The sequence below is a fragment of the Brienomyrus brachyistius genome, chromosome 11 (genome assembly GCF_023856365.1).
Source record: "Brienomyrus brachyistius isolate T26 chromosome 11, BBRACH_0.4, whole genome shotgun sequence".
Lineage (NCBI taxonomy): Eukaryota > Metazoa > Chordata > Actinopteri > Osteoglossiformes > Mormyridae > Brienomyrus > Brienomyrus brachyistius.
The window spans coordinates 20,138,539-20,163,688 of NC_064543.1; the positions used below are offsets into that span (position 1 = coordinate 20,138,539).

Here is a 25,150-nt window from a genome sequence, read left to right on the forward strand (position 1 = left end):
TCAAGCAGAACGTAAGCAGACCTGCATGAGGATGTGCTGAGTTTAAGCCCACAGTGGGAAAAGGAGAAGATTATCTGGTGGACTCCAAGCTAAACCACACGTCCTCAAGGGAATCGTTATGGTTGTAGGTTACATCTGCATGTGAGGATCACTTCCTTAGAGTCACCAGTTTGTAAAAACCAATGAGGAATTAATTGCTGAAGCAGAGCACTACACGCCTTCTGATAGCTCTACAGCTAGCCAGTTACCATGGGAATCTTGCTCCAAGAAGCAACATCTGGCCAAAATCAGCCTCACTTCCCACATACAGTTGATCTTTTGCCTTGGTGGACTGTTTGGACAAAGAGGTGCCTTGGAAGGACTCACACTCCCAAGACAGAGAGGGAGACATGAATCCCGCAGAGACTAACCCACAACAGAGTTCCACGGATGGGAATCCATATGGATCCTAAGCAGCAGGACAGCTGGCAGAATGATCCTCTTTTTGTAGGAGTCCTAGTATCCATCAAACATTACTTGGCGTCTTCTCAAATAGAATCCCTTAAACTGGTACATATTGCTCCTCTTCCTAATAGAAAGACCCATCCATCCAATTTTTATAACCGCTTGTCCCATTCATGGTTGCAGGGGGTCCAGAGTCTATCCCAGAAGGGAACAACCCAGGATGGGGGGCAGCCCATCACAGGGCACACTCACATGCCATTCACTCATACAGGCACACCTATGGGCAATTTGGTAACTCCAAATCATCTCAGCATGTTTTTGGTCTGTGGGGGGGAAACTGGAGGAAACCCCACAATGACACGGATAGAACATGCAAACTCCACACACAGGGAGCCATGGTGGAGGCTTGAACATTGGTCCCCAGAAGAATGAGGCACCAGTGCACCATTATGCCCCCCCCCGAAAGAAAGAAAGATTATTTATCAACCATTTTCACTACCAACCTCCTACTGGGGTGAATGTTGACATTGCAGGAGGCTGAATTATGAACCTGGCACAGCACTGACCCGTCACAGTTCCACTTTCGCTCAGAATTCTGTACAGAACTTCGTTGGGATGGCCCAGACATGGACAATCATTTTGAAATCTTCTTCTAGGCTGAACAAGTGCATCTGTATTTACAGTAATGCAACAGAGATATATACTGTATATGGGCACAGAGTTACTAATTAAAACCTCCTGCAGGAAGTGATGGCTCCCATGAATCATGCCAGTAGATAAGAACTTTATCAGAAGGTCCCCGGGTAAGCTTGGGAGAGGGGGAGATTGCACATTAGGGAAAAAGGGACTTAAAACAATTTTCCTAAACTTTGCCAGACTGCGTGACACAGTCCCCAAAGTTGATACTCATCAGCTAAACAGTGGAATGAAGGAACCAGACTTTAATAAGAAGGTTTGTTTAAATAGGTTTAGTTAAATATTAAAACACAATGCTGTTGTTAATGTATCCACAACAAGTTATGTACCCAAATTCTCCCTGCTCTCAGTAAAGCTGTTTTGAATTTAAACCTGCTTTCCACAGGAAACAATGTTTTAACGATATCTCTGAACAGACAATATTATTTATCCTGGTTCATTACCTCCTGGCTCCACCCTGCTACTCTGCTTAACCTAATTGGTTCTCCCCTACATCCTCCCTATCCAATCACATTTCACCTCGTTATCTTATCCTGACTCCCTTTCTTGGACCTTGACCAGAGGACACAGCAAGGCCTGTCACCCTATGCTTTAAAGCTTGGCTAGATTATAAACAACCCCACCTTCCCTTATCTCTTAATGGGATTCCCAGTTTGGCAGCTGTTGCTTGGCACATCTTTGATCTGCCATGTATTTCCTGCCTTGTGAAGCATCTGCGTCACAGTCAAGAAGGATCCCAGATTCGGAATTACTGCAATGACATTTCACTTGATTAGTTTAGCATTACACCCTACACATATGACTGAACTTGAGTGTAGCCAAAGAGGAGTGTTTCATCTGTATACAGATCTCATCCTCGCTGATCCTTTCTTGCTTATCCAGACAGGAGTCTATCCCAGGCTGCACAGGGTGCAACATAGAGGACACATTGCATGCATGGAAAGGGCATACACACAGGCTCATACATTATGGGCCATTTAGACATGCCAGTTAGTCTTACTGCATGCAATTAAGTGTGAAATGGTTCGTTTTGCTTAATATGCCTAAGAAATACATGCAGAAGGTCTCAGAGTACCATTCCACTCAGTGGTGGTGCTTACCTCCTCACGGGCCATGCACTTGTGTGGGGCTCCCAAGCATTGGGGCCCCCTGTTGGCCACAAACAGTCACTACACTAAATACTCTAGCTAAACAGATAAGGCATTGCGCTAATAACACAGAGCTTGTTGGTTCAAGTGCCCTGAATCACACATAAATTGGACCCTTTCATCTGTGTGTGTCTCATGGAGAGCAGGATGGGGAATGTGACGAAGAGAATTTCCCAACCGGGATCAAGAAAGTATCAATTCTGTATTAAATAAACCTGTTCCTTATTTGGGAGATGCTGAAGCAGCATATTCTGTTAACCAGCTAATTACGGTCTTTCAACTCTACTTACTAGTTATTCGTTTAGGCTTTTTTTTTGGGGGGAAGTACCTTTTTGAGTGTAATCTGCATGAATACTGGTTTAGCCAGCCAGGCATAGGATGGGGCATTTTCACTGTAGGGGCTTAAGGGGCTGCCAAGTGAAGGCATTCTGGAAGGAGCTCAGTCACACATTTCACAGGGTGTCGGGACAATGAGAGACTGCAGGGCGGCGCTAGCTGAGCAGACAGCAGCTCAATGCCCTCGTTTGCTGACGAGGGAATTAACCTCATTAGCAGTTATCCTGCAAGCCTCGTTCAGGTCCCTTTGACGGCTTTAGGGTGCCCTGATCTGAGAACAGCGGTCTTACTGACTGTATACACCTGCACAGGCACACCCCCACAGGAAACCCCTGCTGTCCGCTGTACAGTGCCATTGTTTGTTTTAACAGCCCACAGGAAATGAAAAGCAGAATTTAATGAAAATATACATAAACTATCAGTGCACATCTGTATGATAAACTGTTACGTTATCATAGTGAAATCAACTGATTTCACTGTAAAGAAACTTCTCTTTAAAAAACGGTTTTTCCTTTAATTTAATTCTCTCCCAGTTTATGCTGGATATTTGTTTAGACCGTCTGATGACTATCCCTCTGAAGGGGGGGGGGGTTGTTTCAGGTTGTTTCTTAATCCAATTACTGTAGCTTCAGCTTGTGCTAATCTTCACAGACAGCTTTTCAGCCGTGCAATCACCAGACGATCTGTAACGCTCGGCTGAGCCCTCAGGTAAGATTCTGTCCTATTTCTCCGGTAGTGGGGTCTATGCTCATATTGATGGTGGACAGTTATTGGCCAGATGTGTATATATGTGTGTTTAAAAGGAAGACGGAGGCTGACATGAGTTCAAGGCCTGAGGTTAGGACAAAATAAAACTATGGAAATGTGATAGTGAGGTGGCCCGGTGATGGTCAGGGAGTCCATCCAGACTCTTCTTCTGACTTATCTGTGCTTCCACTGATAGATTCCAGGCTCACCATGACCCTATTTGATATGGAAGATTGTTAAAAACTGAAACTCATATTTGTTCATCATTCGTCTTCCATCCCAAGCAGATACCGTATTTGTTGCTATATCTGTTGATTCTGTAAACGTTTGTGAACCACTGAAGGAATTACTCAAGGAACAAGTAATGAATAATATGAGATAAATACCGATCATATTTTTGTTCATCGTTAATGAATCATGACGCATCTTTTATCTAAAGTAGGAACTATATTTCTGCATGATTTGAGTAGTAACTGAGTTAAAGTGTTACCATAAAAGCTAATGGGGTGAAGCTATTTTTATACTGCACTGTTCTGCACTTTTGGATTATGAACCTTCGTCCGGAGATAATAAGCTGGAATTCAGTGTGCAAAGGGTGTGAGTTGCCATTTAAAATGGAGTCAGTTACCGGCTTGACTGTCTGCTATGCAGGGATTCTAGGTTGAGTTGTACAGCATGGCTATTGCTCTGCATGGGATAGCCTGTAACCTCACTCTCAGAAGAACATGTCCGCCTGGCTCAGCTGGCTCTACACAGTGGGTTATATTGGGAAGCCATTCGGACTGTGAGTAGCTCTGACACAGAGTGGCTTAGCAGTCCTTATCGTTCCTCTGCTCAGCTGTGCACCCTTGCACCAGTGGTGAGAAGAGTAAATAGGCAGGGTGCGTACAAAGCATTGTTTCCTCCTGTCTCCAATGTCGTGGGTTCATAAGATGGGTTTGCTACAGTACACATTTAAACACAACTCTAAATAGCCTCGGATGTGATGCTGTGAATGGCTTCAACTGCTCTGTGATAAACCGGCATCCTATCCAGAGCGTGCCCTGCATTCTACCCCACTGACCTAGGATTAGCCCCTGACTATCATAACTGGATGAGTGGTTCTTGAAAACAGGCAAAAGTTCCCAGCCCCTTTGGAAACTAAGCAGCCATGGACAACAGGAACTCAGCTGCAGAGTTTAAGTTTAAAATCTCACACCACGGCAGGAAGTGTAAATTAAATATGGGCGCAGTAGAATAGAGGCTGTAGTAATGAGCAAGTAGGTGTTACTCACAGGGTTCTGGAATCTGGATGTTGGTCCCTATGAACCTCAACCAACAGAACCGCAAATTTATAATGCCGAATTGATTAGATGAAGACTTCCATGGACGAAGAGTTATCTTTCTATGTTCACTCCCCTAGCAGATTAGCTCACTTGTGCTGTTTTTCATTGCGGTAGCCTCAGTGACTTACGAGGCCAGAGGCTCCGAATCGTGGATGATGGCTGCAAATCCCCTGAGCCATGAGAAGATGATTTATTTGATGTGCCTTCATTATGAACTGGCCAGACGAAGCGAGTCCTTAAATGATCCAAGCTAAAGTCTCGTGTAACGGCAACGTGTGATATTTTGTCAAAATAACTGTACTGCGGAGGATATATACAGACACTGTCTTTCAAGCATATAGGATCAGCTGGGGTTCTTCTGAGGCAGAGGCCTGAGACCCACGGCAGGAAGCCTTGTGCTTTTTCCGTTTTTGACTAGGTTCAAAGACTCAAAGGCTTCCTGTCTGCTTATCTTTAGGATGTTAAACTGGGTGGTGAAAGTCGTCCCTCAGCCCCCACTGCCCACTGGGAAACTGAGAGGGGACGAGCCAGCCGATGGAACTTCACCACTCCTAGTGGGACCAAATGCTCCCTTCACCGAAGTGTGTCTGTGTGCGAGTGTGCGTGCACATGTGTGATTGCTGGCTGTTGTGTGATAGAAGGAAAGACGATTGTATTAGCAATGTTATAAAATGATATTTAATATTACCGTGTCACATCAGAATACAGCCTATAAATTCTCTACTCTGGAAATCATCCATGCTCCAGGAGCACCTGGATAATCTGAATGTAATTGATGATCTTATTTACTGATTTTCTGGAGCAAAAGATAAATATCTAGCATTACGTGGACATATTTCTCAGCCCAAACTGAAAGCAGACTAGAAACTCTTAATCGTAAGATGCAGAGGGTCACATTCTAGTCTATGTTTAGCGATACAGAATCTGTTGGGTGTAAACCAGAGTAACCTTTCCTGCCTGCCACATGTAATATGAAATGCTATTCATAACTACATTATGAAGAACAGGTTTATGCTTATTTCGACACCCCCCCCCCCCAAAAAAAAAAAAAACAAAATCACTCATGAAAATGATTCTTCTTTCCCAACAGGAAAATGAAGCTAAGGATGGTGAGTGCTTTTATGTAGACCCAATATTGGGCTCATTACATTAACTTGTAGCATTAGCATATAGTATTAGCTTGTAGCATGTAGCATTAGCTTGCGGCATTAATATGTAGCATTAGCTTGTAGCTTCATCACAGTCCATCTTACTGCTATGCGGCACTGTAGCGTACCCATTATGTCCAAAGATAGAATCAGCGTGCAAACTGGATTGATCCCCTCATCTGCATGCATCAGGAGTCCATTACCACCAGGATTTAAACAAGGCCCATTTGGTTCATATAAGCATGGCTCTCAAGTCTCACACACTGGCCGTGAGACACACGCATTTCAGCCAGTTCACACGCTCAAACGCCACACCTTGTGTTTCTCACACAGAGAAGTAAGGGATACCGCCCTCCCTGGTGTCCCATGATACAGAATTAATGGACATCGCGCAAGCACACAGAGTGGAGTTGCACTCCACAAGTCAAACGAGTAATTATAGTTCTGATTGATTACATGCAGCAGCATACCACCTAGGACTACAAGGCTTGCCCCACATGGACTCCAGCCCAGACTGTTAACTGAAAACTGCTCTTTGTGCCCTGATCTGACAGCCCCTGGTGCCAAGCCAAAGGAGGAGGGGATCTCAGAAAGTAGGTGAGAGTCTCCTGAAACGTCTGTATATATGAGAAAGCAAAGTCCTGCATTGGCAGAATAGGCTGGACTCCCCCTGGGAAGGGAATCTGCATTCAGAGCCTGTAATCTCGTCCAACTCCATATCCAGCCATCCGTTTCCATTCCTCGTCTCCATTACCTGCCTACTTCATCTATCTCTTCTTCTCTCTTCCTCCCTCCTTGCTTTCAGTTTGCAGAGGGGGATGTTGACCTGGATCTCGCACAAACTGCCCAGCACTCTGCCTCAGTCCACAGGAAGCCCCAAGCCCAGCAGGGAACCATCCGGTGACAAGGTTGGCTTCCCAGGGACTTTGTAAAGCTGCAGCATCTCGCAACTAAATAGGACAAAAGTTTTCTTGAAACACTTTAATAATGGTTATTGTCGGTCACAGACACGCCTTGCAAACTCGTACGCTGTTAACTCAAACCAAACAGCCCACCCTCTGAGAGAGAAAAGCCTGCCAAACACCCCCCTGAAAACAGTCTCCCTCAGAGACATCGGCACCCAGGTATCTCCCAGTCATAGTTAACCTATTAATTATTCTGCCCCCTACAGAGACCCCTAAGAACAGCAGCGTAATAAGAATATACTTTAAAATAAAAAGAAAATATATTCTATCTTCTATACTCTGGATTCCCTTCTGTCTCATTCCCACAGCCCTCTGGAGGGGAGGAGGCCACCACGGACCCCAGGTTTGCCCAGCATGATATTATTGAGATGAAGATGAAGTTGGGGGTAAATTGCAGTGGGGGGGGGGGTTATTTGGTCAGCTCAGTATTGTCTGTGTATTAGGAGAGATGCAGGCACTGGGTTTGTAGGAGGTTTCCCTGCTAAGGATGGCTAGCATCCAAACACGCCCCCCAATAGCCCTGAGCACTGTCCAGGGGACCTGGTGGGTGGGGAGCAGGTGGGAATGGGATAGGCAGGTGGAGGCAAGACAGTAGGAAACAATGGCAGCCGACTGACATGTGTTGTGCTCTCCCATGATCTTCTGGACAGCTGGTAGCCTGCAGTAGTAGTAAATAATAAATAGACGCCCCAACCTCACCGGCTTCTTCGCTGTCCCACGCTTCCCATTTGCAAACTGCTTTGCCTCATTGTTCCTCATGTAAATAGGTGTCCTGCACAACTTGGTTGATTAAACATTGCACCAGCAAAGTTAACGCTCCACCGTGCAGGGAAGTTTGCCTGTACTTCTTTGAGAGCACCTTCTGCTGGCAGCAAAAAAAAACAAACTTGTTCAACATCACGCCATACTAAGTCAATATTGATCCCACCTTTAGCTGGTGTCTCCTGCCATCTAGTGGTCATGGAGTGCTCACAGTTTTCTCCCCCCAGACCTGGGGTCAATGGTTGGATTTCACAAGGACTGAACAAAGTGGTTCCTCAACCAGAGGGAAAGTACCAGGAGGGCCCTGAGCCTGAAGAAATTACAGAAGTAAGATGAAACCACCTGCATTTATACTTAGAATAAAGGTCAATTGCTTCCCTCTCATTCTTTTCAACTTCAGTGGTAAAAGGAACTCGACTGCCTATCGAAAGGTTACCCTTTTACGCCCTAAGAGGGGAACTGCTGCTTGGAAATAGCATTTTGTATAAACTGCCTCTGACTCTGTATTTTAATGTAATCTTTATTTATCTTTAGGTGTCTGATATAAAGGAACTTGCAGGTGAACTTCCAGGTAAGTCAACTGAATTATCTCTTCACCCCAGGTGAGGTCTGTTATATTTTAGAGTATCTACATTTGACCCTGATTGCACAAGGCCCTTTTCGGTGCCCATATTCTGGCGTGTTTATTAGTTGCGACTCTTTCGCACCATACAGAAACGGAGCCCCCGCCACACGTACCAGTTGCGGAGTTGCAGTCTGAAGAGAAGACTGCAGAGACAGACACCAGGAGTCGCTCTTCCCACCCAAGGTGTGTATCTGCCACTGTCACTCCTATCTCTCCGTTCCCCTGATGGGTCAAAGCCCATGTGAACCCTATTCAAACTCCCCCCCCACCCCCCCCACCCCCCACAAAATAACCACCATTGTGTAGATGTTCTGTGCCAGTAATGCGAGCACTACTACAGGTCCATAGAACATGTAGAGTGAAAGCAACTTGCTGAATCGGGGCCCCCTCAGAAGATGGTGCCCTAGGTGGCCGCCTATGTCGCTAATGGGTTGGCCGGCATGAACCCAGCACCCCCCTGCAGCACAGACTGCCCTCAGGGCCATGTGTCGATGGACTGCTTGTCTCCTTTGATGACAGATGGTATCATAACTTCACACTCCTCTCACATCCCCCCCCCCCCCTGCAGAGTGATGAATTGGATATGGCAGAGCTTGGGGAAGGTGGTGCCCCAGCCAGTGGATGGCCAGTACTCCGTCATCATGGAGGAGACCTCGAAGACCCCAGGCAAAGGTGCCAAACCCGGCGATCACTGCCCACGTAACCTGGGCTTCTGCAATCAGGGCCGTGTTCCTGCTACGAGGGCTGGCCTGCCTCTCGACACCTGCCTCTCGACACCTGCCTCTCGACACCTGCCTCTCCACACCTGCCTCTCCACACCTGCCTCTCCACACCTGCCTCTCAACACCTGCCTCTCAACACCTGCCTCTCCACACCTGCCTCTCCACACCTGCCTCTCGACACCTGCCTCTCCACACCTGCCTCTCGACACCTGCCTCTCGACACCTGCCTCTCCACACCTGCCTCTCGACACCTGCCTCTCGACACCTGCCTCCAGCTAGGTTCAAAAGAAACTTTATTGACATTGACGATATTTTCACATTTTAGCCATATAAAGCCTTATACGGGCAGATTAGTTAAACAAACCTGACAAACACTGAAAACGACACCCAAACATTTAACTCATGAATGTAAATATACTTACAGGAAGGACTCTTGATCTGGTACTTAAGCTGAGCTGCTCCAATAAAATATCCAGCTGTATAAACAGGCCAAATTGTGCCTTTCTGTAGATTAAGAAAGTGTCAGTTAAACATAAATGCAATTAGTACTCTGCCGCTGCATCCCCCCCCCCCCCCCCCCCCTTTATAACTTATTATAGGAAATATATGGTCAAATGAATCCTATTCGCCTATTCACTAGTGAATCCTGCCTCTCTTCCTTTCCACACACACATCCAGAAGCACTGATTGCAGATGAATCTGAGCCCCAAAGACAGAAGTAAGTCCTGGCTGAGTAACGGGGAGCCTGAAACCGCAGGTGGGAAAGCGGAACAGCACCATGTATGACACAGCGGTTTGTAGCAGAGGTGGAAAGTTCAGGTTCAGGTAGTACAAATCTGACCAAGATCTTGTTTCAACCAACCAGTTGAGTATAAACAGTCACTGTCACAAAGAACTCAACTGGATGGTTGAAACAAAATCTCGGTCTGATTTGTACTGTCATGAACTTTCTACTTCTGGTTTGTATTACACAGTAGCCTGTATTACACACCAGTCCATATTGCACAGCAGCCTGTATTACACACCAGTCCATACTACACACCAGCCTGTATTACACACTAGTGTATATTACACAGCAGCCTGTATTACACACTAGTGTATATTACACACCAGCCTGTATTACACACTAGTGTATATTACACACCAGCCTGTATTACACACTAGTGTATATTGCACAGCAGCCTGTATTACACACCAGTCCATACTACACACCAGCCTGTATTACACACTAGTGTATATTACACAGCAGCCTGTATTACACACCAGTCCATACTACACACCAGCCTGTGTTACACATCAGGCAGTCTTGATCATCTCCCTGCCTCTCTCTGGTCCTTCTGCAGCATGCTGGGATGGATCTTTCAGGGACTTGGCCACATGCTGCCGCAGCCAGTCCTGAGACCCAGATCAGAATCACTGGTCAGGACGCCTTCTGGACATTTCTCAGTGCAAAGCAATTATGTCAAATATACTAATTATTTAATTCAGATACCGTAGATTACCATCACTATAACTTCTTACTGTTTTGGTAACAAAGTCATCATGAAATGAAATGCATCCTATGTGTAATAATGATGTATATGGTTTTGTTCTACAGGAAAGCACTGATGGACAGACTTGTAAGTCATTTATTAAGTTGTATGATGTTTTAGATCTATATGTATTTATTATTTTTAACATTAACAAAATTGATTAAACACACCCAACAAAACGAAATATCTGTTACTACAAAGAGATCGTGCTCAGCCCATGCAGTGTAAACAGGAACACACATAAAGCACTGATTTGCAGATACACTCTATCACCTGGTGGTGACACTGTTGGACTAGATTTTTATTATTTTAATTGCGCCCTAACCAACCACTAGCAGGGAGTTAAATGGATTACAGTGGGGCATAAGTCTTAAATTCTATTAACAATTAATGAATATTATTCACCCACTGGACAAGACCAGTGATGTAGGATGAGGTTTCCGTGAAGTTGGACCATGAGAAGGTCCATAACTGCAGGACTCCAGCTGTGTATCATAGTCACAGAATCAGTGTTGTTTTCTAGTGTCGGTTCCCAAGGTCTGTGCTCCGGCACTGACCCTGGCTGAACCACTTCCCCTCAGCCTGTGTGCATCCAGACCCTGCGCAGATGCTTCTGAAGGACACAGACCCACACATGGAGACGGAGAAAGAGAAACAGGAAGAGGAAACGTCCAAGACATCTCTAGAGGCAAGGTAAAGAGAAAATACTGCTTAGCTTGCTTCTATAAAATGTCCATCTCTTGAATTTTTCTTCTTTATTTATCTGTTCTGTCTGTTGCTCTTTGTTTTAATCTTATATTAAGATTATACCCTATATTATATTATATACCCTATAACTTTATCTTCCGTAGATCTCTCCTTCCATCTTATAATAATTATTATTATTATTATTTTAAAAATAAGATGTGTGCCTTTTACGCATAGCCTCCCATAGGGGGCACTCTGGGTTCACTGGGCCATGTTTTTCCTGTCCCATGTCACTCTTTAAGGCTTGAGGGCCGCCTGGCAGAAGCCCGAGCAGCGGAGGAGTTGGCCATGCAGGCAGCTAAGCAGGCGGCCAGGCGCCTGGAGGAGGCCCAGTCTGCAGAGTATGGAACCCCTATGGCCCACAGAGCAGTGCAGTCCCTGTTTATGCCAGTCTACCACACAGTGCATCCTTTTCGTCCTGCCTTTTGGCCGGAACATGGCCCATCTGCACGGCTAAGACCCCTGATCTTGCCTTACGTATTTACTTTTATACATAATTAATTACATGTGGCACACTTCCCTTTAAAATGACCCCAAAGTGCTTTAAAAGATTTAACAAGTCACCCTATGCCGTTGGTTCATTGGTGACAAATTTTACGTTTCATACATTTGAATGTTTTAATACTATTGTGAAACCTGCATTTTCCTGTTATAAAACAAGACTATTGATGTTCAGCCACACTTGATGTGATTTAAAGTTTCTGTCCTTTATCTTTTTGTGGGCTATTCAGGTTACAGACAATCCAAGAAGAGAATGAGGATGAGCTCAGTAGGATTTCAGAGTAAGATTGTCTACATCTGTCATTTGTCTGAAGCTGCATTTCCATATAAACCATGACATGGTCATACATGCTGCTTATTGTGATCTAAATGATAGAATGCCTATTTTAATTAGGAATCAACTGAGGTCTTTATTTAAATTTATAGTCGAAACTATCTCACTAGACGTGGCCTCCACCATGGGATTACATGGGATTACATCCCCGTGATCTCATCTGACATGGTATGCAAAACAGAACAATTGTTCAGTACAGTCCATAGTGAGTTACAGGCTCAAAGCACTGTAAAACAAGGCTTTTACTGATCAAAAGACTAATAACATATTCTTTCTTCAAATTCAGTGACATATGTTATACCCTCAGTTACTGATAGCCGAATGAAGTTTAAACTATTTGGGGTATTTTTGACCCTGATACATGAGCTCTTGGATTACTTTGGGGCATGATTTGAGCCCATCTTTGAACAGAGAACACCACATCCACTGGAGTCAGAAAATACAGAAAATGAAGCTTCATCTCCGTGATCAATAACGTGACCTATTTGTAATTTGTAACCCTAACCCTCTGATGGACAGTTGGCTTTTTAGTGTGTTCGGTTGCAGGCTTCAATAAAAGGCAAACTGCGTTCTGATTTTTGATTGGTGTATGCTGGTACCTCTAAAGTGAGAATATACATGTAACGATACATGTAACGATATCACAGCAGCTCATACTTTTCTGTTGCTGTTGAATCACGTTCTTATTTTCTTTGAAGTCGTCCCATTAGGAGTGATTGATAATTAGCAAATTAACGCGGATAATTTAAAGAAACCAGCCAGTTTATAATTCCATATAGACATTTAAGCAAATTCCCTTTCTGTTTTTATCAGTGAGTTGTAAGAGTGATTTTATTTCCTGTGTTTTTATTGTGTGTTTTCAGCATATGGTTTGCACAGGCCTACTTGTCAGAATTTAAGTGTCCACAGCGTCAAGCAAGCAGGACTCGAGTTGGCAGATATACCTCAGTTTTTCTTTAACTCCTTAACGAATGAGCATGTTTTGGGTCATTAGTTACTCTCTCTCGCCACAGCAGTATGAGGCTGCATGTCCAACACTGGTAATCAGTAACTTCTCTGATAGACTCCTGCATAAATGTGCCCCTTTATTGTCCAGCAAGTTGACAGCACATGTTATTTGGGTTTTATACAAAACCAGTTACTTCAGAAATGATTTCTCTCTGAAACTATATAAGCTGAACATCAAAACTAGCTAATATATACGATGTACCATAAAGTATAGTTAGGGGATCTGTCACAGAAATGGAGTAATTCATAGTTAAATTAAATTGATTTCTGCATTGATTCATGAATTAATTACTTACGTTTGATAAGCTAGTTAGTCAGTGCTCTGATTATAGTATCCGCCTGGAGTTTACCTGATTAGGGATGAGGATCTGGCCGCCTGTTTAGTAACAGTTTTCAGTGCTTCAATGGAATGTCATGCTCAGCTGTCTGTGAATGAGCACAGTCAGCTTTTGGACATCTGCTGTCATCTGACTGTAATCATAGGGTTAGGCAGGTAGAACACCTGTCTGATTGACCAGGGCTTCTCTCCACTCTTGTCTGGTTATTTTTCATTGTGACTGAAAATAGTAAATTTCACTAGAATGTAAATTTGTACTTTTCGTGATTTCATAAGTTTTATTAGCGATAGCTAAAATCACAATGATTCTACAGAAAAGTTACAAATATTTCAACATGGAATAAGGAATTTAAACATTAAGACTATGATCTGTTGGTAATAATACCATTTGTCTATCCCTTTGTCATGGATGCTCCCTCCCGTCCTCATCCTTGACAGGTACTTGGTGGATGTATGTCCCTCTGAGCCTGAGCTGGAACCTGGTAGGACGACCTCCCCTGCACCCAGCAATCTGGCACCTTCAGAGAGGAGGGACTCGCTGGTCCCTGTGTCCACTGACACCAATACTGTCTCAGTAACTCAACAACCTGAGCGTGGTGATGAGCACCCTCCATCTCTAGCCTCCACTCAGGTAATGCTGGTCTTAGCAGAGCATCATGGGAACAGGTGTGGTTAGACGAAACATCAGCTTCTTCATTGGCTGTTGTGATCCATCTCTGTAGGAAGATGAGCCAGCTGAGGAAGGGCGTGGAGGTAAACATGTTTTTGTCAGATGGTTTTAAGCGAACATCTTTCTCTGTGTGAGCATGTGAATGCGTGACAGTAACTGCATGATCGTAAATGCATGATTGTGACTGTGACCATGTGACTGTAACCATGTGACTGACTGCATGACTATGACTGCATGACTGTAGCTGTCTGACTTTGACTATGTGACTGTATCTGTATGATGACCTGACCGTGACCATGTTTCTATGACTGTGACTGTCTGACTGTGATGCCATCTGACTATGACGTATCTGTGTGACTGTGACAGTGTAACTGTGACTGCGCCCCTGTGCCGTGGTCTCTGCCTCCAGTGTCCAGCAGCTGCACCTCAGTAAAAAGCTGCCACGTGCGCTTGCCTCACATAAACGAATGCATGGACCAGATCAGCCAGTTGCTTCCGGGGAATTCTGTCACGCCGCTCAAGCTGCCCCTGCAGATGCCTGAATAAGTGGCCCCCACAGATATCCAAATTGCCCCAGCTTGCCCAGCAATACTGCCTCAACATCCTTAACCAGATCAACAGCCCCAAGCCCCAACAGAAAGTATAAACGGCAAACCTGCAGCCTGGAACCTGTCCTACTAGCTTACCCAGTACTACCCCTATTGCCCATCCTCACCCCCTACATCAGAGCTGCCAGCTACCCCCAGCTACCCCGCTTGCCTCGTATCAGGCTTCTGAGACACCCGCCAGGCCTCCACCCTCCCAGCTGCCATGCAGAGGCTTCACCCGTCGCTCCACCGGACCTTCAGGTGAACTGTTTGTTCTAGCGGGTTTGCTTGCTGTGTGCTTATTCCTGAACATTCTGTGTTTAGCTGTGCAGATAGTTTCATGCTGTGCTATTCCTGTGCATGCCAATTCTTTACTTCTTTTTTCTACTTTTAGTCTTCTTTAATCCTGCAGTTTTTGTCTTTTATCGGTTCTTAAGACATTAAGATTTTCTCGATGTCCTCATCCAGAGAGGCTCAGTAGAATAACACGGGCTGTTTTCTAGAAGCTTCTCTGACAGTTATAAACCATGTTTATCTGTGGGTTCCTCAGAGGGCCCCAGGCCCCAGTGCCCGTCCGTCACCGTAAAGGTCACTGACTCAGATGGAGGCTTAATGGTGCCAAAAACCACTGTCCCACAAAGCCAAAGCACTTTAGATGTACCGACTGTCTCCATGGTAACTCAAAGGTGAGTCAGCCTTTCTAAACCATAATCAAAATATTAATTAAATAGTACAGTCTACAGATTAGAAATCTTATCATTAGGACGTGTGTGTGTGTGTGTGTGTGTGTGTGTGTGTATACTCAGTACAATCCTGTTAAAATTGACTTTAAGGTATCTAGCAAAACAGTCCGTTATATCCAAAGTCAGTTATATGCAGAGTTGCTGTACACCCAGAACACAACTACAGGACACCATTTACTCATGCCACACCCCAGCAGACACACTTGTGGTATAGATTATTATACTGTACATGTAGTAATCCAACTTTACCTGACTGTTGGAAGTATATATGGTCTATATGTGGTTATACATGTACGGTACAGTAGTCACCTCGACCTCATTGCTTACTGCATCCCTCCGGCTACAAGCGCCATCTGCTGACGCACATCATGCCAGGTGATGGACAGCCACACAGACCAATCAGTGCTGCCTACTATTACGCCATGCCTATTTATATAGCGTGACTATTAATAATCCCGACTATGTATCTGCGCTGGATATCACCGGCACGCCACACGCCTTGTAGGCGGAGTCTGCATGTCCGTTATAGCCGAACAAAACTACAGCTAAAAGTGACCCTGGGGACCAAATTGTTTGTCCATTAAAATTCCGTTATATGCGAGTCCGCTATATCCGATGCTTTTTCTGCATGTTCGTAAAGGCACACGGCCGGGACCAGCGGACCTTGTCCGTTATAGACGATATTCCGTTATAAACGAGTTCGATATAACGGGATTTTACTGTATATATATATATATATATATATATATATATATATATATATATATATATATATATATATATATATATATATATATATATATATATATATATATATGTGTGTATATATATATATATGTGTATGTGTGTGTATATATAAAACTTCTGCCCTTTACACTAAAACTTAGCTTTGCTTCTAACTTTATAGCTAAACCTGCTGTATCTGTTAGTCATTTGCTTGTCTTGTCAATTTCCGAGGAATATTTTACATTGTGTACTATCTTATAAGTCCTTGGCTCTAGGCGCCTGAGTCTCTGCCAGTGAGTCTCCCGATATACCATCATTTCAGTGGTTCTCCAGCCTTGCTCTGCTCTTTCCTTCGCAGCAAAGAGCTGGAGCCCCCTAGTGAACTGAATGACAATGTGGTGACCACTGTCAAGGCTTCTGGTGAAGCAGAGTAAGTATGGCTCTCTGCAGTCCATTGGGGCTGTGTGTGGCTCATCGGGTTAGGACACTATGTCTATCACCAGTAGATTATTGGTTCAAATCTCAGGTTTGATAGATTGATCTTACTGTTGGGCCTTTGACTAAGGCCCTCAACCCTCAACTGTTCCAGGGATGTCTAACCCTGTTTTCTCAAAAACACATTCTTTTGGATAAAAAAATCTACTAAATAAATAAAATGCAAATCATTTAGTGCCAACCAGCAGTAAGGTGACCAGGTGAAGGTGGCCATTTATGATTGCCCAAAAAGCTGTTTAGAATCCATGATCTATGTTATTTTGGAGAAAAAACATGCAATTTTGAGATAACTACCTTGGAGCTCCGTGAATTCCTTGTGGTACGTGGGGATCACGTGACGTATGTGACTTCTCTTTTTCTCTGGGCCGCCCAGGCAGCTCAGCACCGTGGTTAGTGAGCGGCTGCAGGAGCTGCAGAGGCTCTTCAGGGAGAGGACCGAACGCATCAGGGAAAGGCTGATCGACCCGGATGAATCAGACGAGGAAACCCCCCCTTCCTGTGAGTGCCTGCGGCAGGGGGGCAGGTTTCGGACCATCCCTTAGAAGAGCACCGGTCCAATGACACCCCTCACCCTCTCGCACACCCCCGTGATATTTCACCCACAGCTCCTACCAAGAAGGCTGCTCAGGCCGCACCCCCACCTCCCCCCCCACCTGCTGGAGAGGTGTTGGCAGCCCCCACTGAAGGGGGGGTGCAAGAGGACCAGTACAATCTGCTGGGGTACCAACTGACAATACCACCATGGGCCAAATCTCTTCTAGAGTTCCGCTTCCCCCAGAGCATTGACCCCTACACCAGTAAGACTCTCTCTTCATATCCATTGAGTTCACCTTGTGTATTTGTTCCACGTTTAACGGAGCCGTGCTTGACGAACCCCATTGCAGGCCTGATCTATGTGATATGGCTGTTTTTCGTCACCATGGCCTGGAACTGGAACCTGTGGTTGATCCCGGTACGCTGGGCCTTCCCCTACCAGACAGCCAACAACCTTCACCTGTGGCTGTTGGCGGATTACCTGTGTGATGCCGTCTACATCCTGGACATCCTGGTCTTCCAGCCCCGCCTTCAGTTTGTCCGTGCCGGCGATATCGTGGTGAGAACGGGCCCACTTTCCTGCACACTCTTTTTACAAGTTTTAGGTTAATGTGTTTCATTGCTATTTGCATATAACAGTAATCCAAATTCAAATTCTATGTGTCGCATGCATAATCGTATTCTGTAAAATGCCTTAGTTTAGCTCATTTCTGGAGATTCACTTAAGGATTTATAGATGACTATTACATATAAAAAATAAGAACTTCTCCTTCTAGACTGACAGAAAAGACATGCGAGAAAACTATTTACGGACGCATCGCTTCAAGGTAACCACAAGCGATCGCACATGATCACCACAGTGCTAGGTCTGCTGGCTTTATACACATTTGTAGAATACAGGAATGTTTAATGACCGCTCTGCATAAGTAAAAATGGAATATTGTTGCCATTTAGATGGATGTGCTGTCCCTCGTTCCACTGGAGGTATTTTACCTGAGAACAGGCGTGAACTCCCTGCTCCGTTTCCCTCGACTGCTCAAGGTGACCGAACTCCATCAACCTCTCAGTATTATGCTGAATATTCCAAGTTTTACGGCACTGACTCTGTCATTGGTGTAGCAACATACACTAAATAATACTAGTAACAACTTATATAAGACTGTAGTTTTAAAATGCAAAACTTGAAACCATATCTTTAGGATTAAAAACCTAGAAATTTTAGCTGCTTTACATCATGCCTGAATGTTGCATTAAAATCAAGTCGATGCTGTGAAACTTTCATTTCAACTTTTCACAAGCAAAGTCACAAAATCTTGTGACAAAATCGTTGTTCACCATTCAGTTTAAAAATAGGTGTGTTTTTGCTAGCCATGCTGAAAGACTGAGTATGCATCTCCTTGGTGTTCAATCTCTTTTATTGCTTTTCTGTAGTATATGGCTTTCTTAGAGTTCAACGATCGTCTGGAAGCTGTCCTCAGTAAAGCTTACATCTACAGGTACATGGTTTTACACCAATACAAATAAACAGTGTCCAGATTTATTTTATTGTGGGAATGTAAATTGCCCACAATCCTTTCTGTTCTTACTGGTCAAAAGTTTGAACATGGCAAACCGCCTACAATGGACAGTGATAGTGTCGCATCACATGACCTGGCCACCAGACCTAAATACAATAGAAATGGTTTTGGAGGAGTTTCACCAGATATTGAAGGAAAAGCGGCCAATGAGTGCTCAGCATATGTGGGACCTCCTTTAGAACACCTGGAAAAGCATCTCAGGAGGCCACCTCATGGAACTGGTGTAGAGGAGACAGTAGGGGCAGCCAGTCCCTGGTGCAATTGGGGTTAAGGGCCTTGCTCAATGGTGGCATCACTCTGCCAACCACAGGATTCGAACCAGCAACCTTCTGAGTCCCAACCCAAAGAGCCCCCCCCCCAACAAATTATTGTTTTTGGTCAGTGCATAATTCCTGCTAAAGAAAGCCTCTCTGTCATTCCTCCAAAAACAAGATTCAGCCCAATGTTTCCTTTGGGCCCGAGTCATTAGAATGAGTTCAGGGCTCCGAGGAATTATAGCAGTATAGGTATTTTTCAACATTGACATTGATCCTTAGACCCAATTCAATAGCACAACCAAGCCGCCAGCTCCCTGCACCCCAGTGCTCCGCTTCCTCAATCCACCAATCCCCTCTGCAGATACTTTCTGCAAAAAGTCCAGGTTAAGCATTAACGCTGAATCTTTTCCCATCCATCTTCTTTCCCACCCCTAATGTCACAGGGTCATCTTGACAACCACTTATCTGCTGTATTCGCTGCACATCAACGCCTGTCTTTTCTACTGGGGCTCTGCTTACGAGGGCCTAGGATCCACTAAATGGGTCTACAACGGCGTGGGTAACAGGTACGCGGACGCCCTTAGCCCTTAGATGGAGAAATGCTCGCTCTGGACCTCCCGACCTGCTTCATTCCTGTTTCCAGACTTAGCGCTGGAACGACAGAATTATCTTATTTGCTCACTTTTTCCCAGTTACATCCGCTGCTACTACTTTGCCGTGAAGACCCTGATCACCATCGGGGGCCTGCCAGACCCCACCACCCTCTTTGAGATCGTCTTCCAGATGGTGAACTACTTTGTGGGAGTCTTCGCCTTCTCCATCATGATTGGACAGGTTGGCAGGACTTGTGGATGACTAATGGATGAGATCTTATTACTTCGTTATCTCCGCGACAAAACAGTTTGTGCTTTGTTCATTTGTCCTTCCATCTTCACTCTTATAGATGAGGGATGTGGTGGGTGCAGCCACAGCAGGACAGACCTATTACCGAACCTGCATGGACAGCACTATCAAGTACATGTCCTCCTACAACATCCCCCACCAGGTCCAAAACAGAGTCAAGACTTGGTATGACTACACCTGGAAGTCCCAAGGCATGCTGGGTAAAGAAGATAATCTCTGAAAGGTGTTTGATTTGTGATGTGGAACCGTAGCTCTGGATTGACGTGCCTCTGCATGTTAGATGAGCGTGAGTTGTTGGTGCAGCTACCGGTGAAGATGAGGCTGGACATCGCCGTGGATGTGAACTATACCATCGTCAGCAAAGTCGCGCTTTTCCAGGTGAGTAAGTTCATCTCCAAAGCTGGGGACACACCCCCACTTGTCTGCTGGACAACGCAGACTTACCGCAAAGCCTTCCATGAGTCATTCTATGAAAAGATCCCTCTGACTTCCAAACAAACTCTTCCGTGTACATGTCTTTCGTTTCAATGCTGCCTCTTCTGCAGCCAATTGTATTCTAGACAGACACTGTAAGAATATACTGTAAACTGTCATTTGTGCAACAGACATTTTGCACCATAGCACTACAATATTTGCAGTTATTTTCTTTTTTAATTTATATTTCTTTACATAGCAATTGCAGAGGTGGAAATATCAGGTCCAGAGAGTACAAATCCAGACCAAGACTTTGTTTCAACCAACCAGTTGAGGACTCTGTGACTGTGACTCTTAATACTAAACTGGTTGGACCAAGCAATCTTGGTCTGGATTTGTACTCTCTGCACCTGAAATGTCCACCTCTGAGTAACTGTCCAGCAGCATCTCTGCAATAATGGCTGTCTCCTTCCTCTGGATTCCTTCTTCTTTACTTTTCTGACAGGGTTGTGACCGGCAGATGATCTTTGACATGCTGATGAGGCTTAAGTCTGTGGTCTACCTGCCTGGAGATTTTGTCTGTAAAAAGGTGAGGGCACACAGAGTGAGGAAGCTCTGTTTCTCTGTGTTCTCATTCACGGCTGTCACTTGTCTTCCTGAGCTATTTTCCATGCATAAAATTGGAGTGAACCATTGACTTTTTATAAACAGATCAATGTATTTTGAAAAACATTTAGCAAGTTGCAGAATTAATATATCATGTGACTGAAACCCCTCCCGTGCTGCAGGGAGAGATTGGTCGAGAGATGTACATTATCAAGGACGGGGAGGTGCAAGTGGTTGGGGGTCCGGATGGAAAGACCGTGTTCGTGACCCTGAGGGCAGGCTCTGTCTTTGGAGAAATCAGGTGAACGTTCTTCACATATCAGTCCTCCAAAGCAATACAATCAACAGAGTGACGTACTTCAGTGCGCAGCTCAAATGAGTTTCTTTACTCTGCTATTTTATATCTGAATTTATTTTGAGTTTTATGTCATAAAAACTGGGATACACTTGGAAGAAGATAACAAAACCACAAACCTAATATTACTATCATCCACAATTATAACCTGGTAAATTGGACATCAAATGTTGATGCTATCAGATATTTGTCAGACATCTAAAGCGAAACAGGCTCTGCCTGCATCCCATAATGTCAGTTTTTAACATCCCTAGCTTGCTGGCAGTGGGCGGAGGAAACCGCAGGACAGCCAATGTTGTTGCCCATGGCTTTGCCAACCTCTTCATCCTTGACAAGAAGGACCTGGCGGAGATCCTGGTGCACTACCCAGAATCTCAGAAGCTGCTGCGCAAGAAGGCCAAGTGAGACCAGACCCGTTACCCTGCTTTAGTCACATGATCAAGTCATATGACTGCTTCAAGCCCCAACCTGTTTGGATGGGAAGCTGTGGGTAGGGATGTGAGTGGACCTCAGATGATTGGGGTAGCATTAAATGACTGCCCATCCTAGTACAGAAACCTCCTGAGGACCAATGTAGTTTTACGAGTTTGTTATGAGAATCAGGAGTTAAATTGCCATTGCCTGCCTGCCCCATGGTGTGATACCTATGGTTTGTACTAGCAGGTATACATTTGTACAGTGAGAGAATGTCACCATGGGTCTTGGAGGTGGTGAAACTGCTACCCCTGTGTACCAGGAAAATGCTGACGAAAGACAAGAAGCCAGATGACAGCGGTGAGGGCAAGGGGGCCACGGAGGTGATTCCCCTGAGGCCGGACACCCCCAAGCTTTTCAGGGCAGCGCTGGAGGTCACCGAAAAGTCTGGCATTATGGGAACCTTTGCCCAGCTGAGGGAGAGGAGGCAGATGTCCAGCGCTACCTTGGAGGTATGAAGATGGAGTTTCACACAGCACGTTCGGCCTCTATGCCAATGATCGGAAAGTTGCTGCTTCAAATCCAGTGTTTGGCAGAGTAGCAACATCTACATTGGGCCCTTGAGCAAAGCCCGTAACCCACTAAAAATACTTGATAAATGACTGACCCTATATATATATATGTGTGTGTGTGTGTGTGTGTGTGCATGTTTCAAAGGAGAGCATGATGGGATATGCAAAAATGAAAGAATTTTAAATGTACTTGTACAAAAGGCAAGTAAAGTTTCATGTCTATGGTAGAGAGCTTATGGGGGAACGGATATCACAGTGATTAAAGGCAGTGGCTGAGAAGCTTACAACTGCTTATTTTTAACCCAGGGGTATCTTGTCACCCATATTACTTTAGAACAGGGGTGGCCAATCTTATCTGCAATCTTGTCCCATGTGACCATGCCTGTCCCCCATTCCTCAGCCGACAAGCTCCCCACATGCACCTGTGTCACCTCCAACGCCCCCAAAATGATGAAGGCAACCTGAAATACTTCTGTAAATTATCCAGCGATATTAACAGTAAGTTACACAAATCAGACGACATGCCCATATTTTCCTCAAAAATTCTCCTCCATCACTTATACCCAGGCATCGTGAAACCCAGGTGACCAAAACACTGCTGGTTCCTGATACTTGTGTCTCTCTGTCCTCAGCTGTCCACTCCTACTCACATTCCCAGACAACCTCTCTCATATTTCAGCTACGACTCCATGCGTCACCGTGACCCAAACTAGAGGATGACTCTGGCATCCTTGTGATCCTCTAGGAGATCCTCACTGTGGAATAAGTCAAGGAAGCCCCAGTTGAAGGCTATCCCCAAGGACTATGATGAAGACATCCACCCTCGCCTCCTCTGTATCCCAGCAACAGGAAGTGAGGTCACAATCAGCTTGTGGACACACCCATTTCTTGCATCTCACAAGAAAGAATTTACACCAGGTGGAATAACAGACCTTTACTAATTACAGTTCTGAGCTATCCTGTGAGTTTCCATCATTTACATCCTCATACACCATCTGTTGGTCTGATCCGGTCCTTCATGTAAGTTTTCTATCTGTCAATGATCTCCAGCTCTTCTGTGTCCTAAAACCATGGGTCCCTCTCTGAGTGTCTGCTGACATGATCCACCCTGCCAGTCTGACTCACCCCAACTGCTTGACTGACTGCTTCCCTTTGCCAGGAAATTGCTAGTTTGTCCTCGCAGAGTCATGGGCGTGACAAGGGAGATGTAAGAGGGTGATCCTCTCTGAGACAGCATTTTAGAGGGCATTATCTGTTGGTCTGAGAGAATCCTCTCTGTCTCCTTTCAGTAAACATTAGTTAAGGGCTGCTGCAGACATTGCTGAATTTTACAGAGATTAGTGGCCAGACAAAACAAGCCAGCAGCTGCCTTATCCTAGCCCTGAAAACTGGTCTACTGAAATACAAGACATCAGCATTACAGGCAGGGGCTTCAGAGGGGCCCGGATATTCTGGCAGATTCAGGGGGCCCAGCACTTAACAGGGGCCCTTGAATAAGTAAAACTCTATGTAAAACTGGGTGGAGGGTGGGGGTTCTAGGTACACCCCTAATTATAGGTGATGCACATATTGTGTATTCTGCGTACCATACCCTAGTTATTTATTTCAAGTATTTAAATTATATTAAGGACTGATTGTTTCAGCTTTGACCCTCAGCCCAGCTAGAGCACAGCATTCCAACAACATTCTAGTAGCATTTGCAGTCCGTCAGAGAAACTTCATTCAACATGTTAACTAGGAGAAGCTTGAAGCCTGGCCGGCTGCAATAAAACACCACTGAACAGGCATCATTGACTGGAAAACAGTGCATGTGCAAAACCGGCTTAATAGCATCGTGGAAAAGTCATTTTATTCGGATTTTCCATGGCTTAAGGCGCTGGGTAAAAGAACTGCATAGCTAATGCATGTAATATGCAGTATAAATTTCCACTATTAAAAGAATACACCGCAATGTCAGTATAATGTGTGCTTCTGTGATACTCCGAGAAGCGGTGACGCCTCACTGGCTTCTCCAAACAGACGCTTGTGTATGCAGAGAGAAAGGAAGGAAATCCTGAGCGATTCCTGTTGTTTTGTGGTAATCAGACGAAAATGGCGGGAATTGTGACCATTTACCAGGAAGAGGAAGACCCAACCTTGACACATATTTTTGTAGTGTAGCCTCACGTCCAGGCAAGCTGTGAGACCTCAGCCTGGTGTCTACAGCTGCCCCCCATGTGCTCAGCTATTCCTAACGTTGAAAAAAATGGCTAATTCTTACGTCACTATCTTAATTAGGATTATAGGAATGTTTCGGGAACACTTGTAATCGTTTTCTGCTGATGTTTCTCTTCTCTACTAATTTACACGCTGTTTACAGTGTTGTGGTTTTTGAATGGCTATGCTTTTCAGCTAATGATTTCTCATACAAGTTGTTTCATATTAAGCACTTTAATTACTAACCACCTTTCAACAGAAAAAATACAACCCTTTAGGAATAACTTTGAAAGTTACGTACACTCATTTTTTACGGAGGACTATTTAGTCGTATTCAGCTAATAATAGTAATAATTATTATTATTATTATTTTATAATGATGATGTTAATAAAACAAAGGTCAGTGAAATCCATGTAAAATCCACTTCGTATACAATATATATGTGTGATATAACCAACATGGAATGTTCAGTAAGATCTGTATAAATACTGCTTCGGTAGCGTGTGCAGTACTTATATAGGTAGTGGATACAAAACTGCAAAACTACAAACTATACGTTACATAGTAGATACAAAATATGTCTGTTATTCAAAACATTTAAATAATGAATATTTTTGTTTAATATAGCTATGGCAGACGTGGTAAATTAAATATAAGAACCAGTCTCAGAAATGCTGCAGTTAACTGTTGTGTTCGTGTAAATGCCTGCAGTCCCTGTCTATT

The 25,150-nt window shown here is 44.5% G+C and overlaps 1 protein-coding gene across 1 annotated transcript; it reads left to right on the forward strand.

The window, feature by feature from the left end:
• The first annotated feature begins 5,154 nt into the window (after positions 1-5,154).
• Positions 5,155-24,973, forward strand: LOC125704125 (cyclic nucleotide-gated cation channel beta-3-like). Its single transcript, XM_048969455.1, has 35 exons — positions 5,155-5,293; positions 6,399-6,441; positions 6,650-6,752; positions 6,852-6,968; positions 7,118-7,188; positions 7,799-7,898; positions 8,106-8,142; positions 8,286-8,379; positions 8,765-8,868; positions 9,597-9,636; positions 10,262-10,337; positions 10,516-10,537; positions 11,032-11,143; positions 11,440-11,538; positions 11,929-11,979; positions 13,816-14,008; positions 14,775-14,895; positions 15,185-15,320; positions 16,462-16,533; positions 16,972-17,096; positions 17,204-17,395; positions 17,483-17,691; positions 17,909-17,959; positions 18,087-18,173; positions 18,564-18,628; positions 19,410-19,532; positions 19,659-19,800; positions 19,910-20,069; positions 20,150-20,247; positions 20,789-20,872; positions 21,072-21,190; positions 21,499-21,645; positions 21,981-22,170; positions 22,631-22,728; positions 22,863-24,973. Exons 1-34 carry the CDS (start codon positions 5,155-5,157, stop codon positions 22,679-22,681), a joined length of 3,573 nt encoding a protein of 1,190 aa, XP_048825412.1. The 3' UTR covers positions 22,682-22,728; positions 22,863-24,973.
• The last annotated feature ends 177 nt before the right edge of the window (positions 24,974-25,150 follow it).

What these genes read in the sequence shown, in the direction of transcription:
- LOC125704125 (XM_048969455.1), top strand. Translation starts at nt 5,155, where the DNA reads ATGTTAAACTGGGTGGTGAAAGTCGTCCCTCAGCCCCCACTGCCCACT. An exon ending in AAGGCTTCTGGTGAAGCAGA is followed by an intron (nt 16,534 to 16,971) that starts GTAAGTATGGCT and finishes TGGGCCGCCCAG; the next exon opens with GCAGCTCAGCACCGTGGTTA. An exon ending in TCTCCATCATGATTGGACAG is followed by an intron (nt 19,801 to 19,909) that starts GTTGGCAGGACT and finishes TCACTCTTATAG; the next exon opens with ATGAGGGATGTGGTGGGTGC.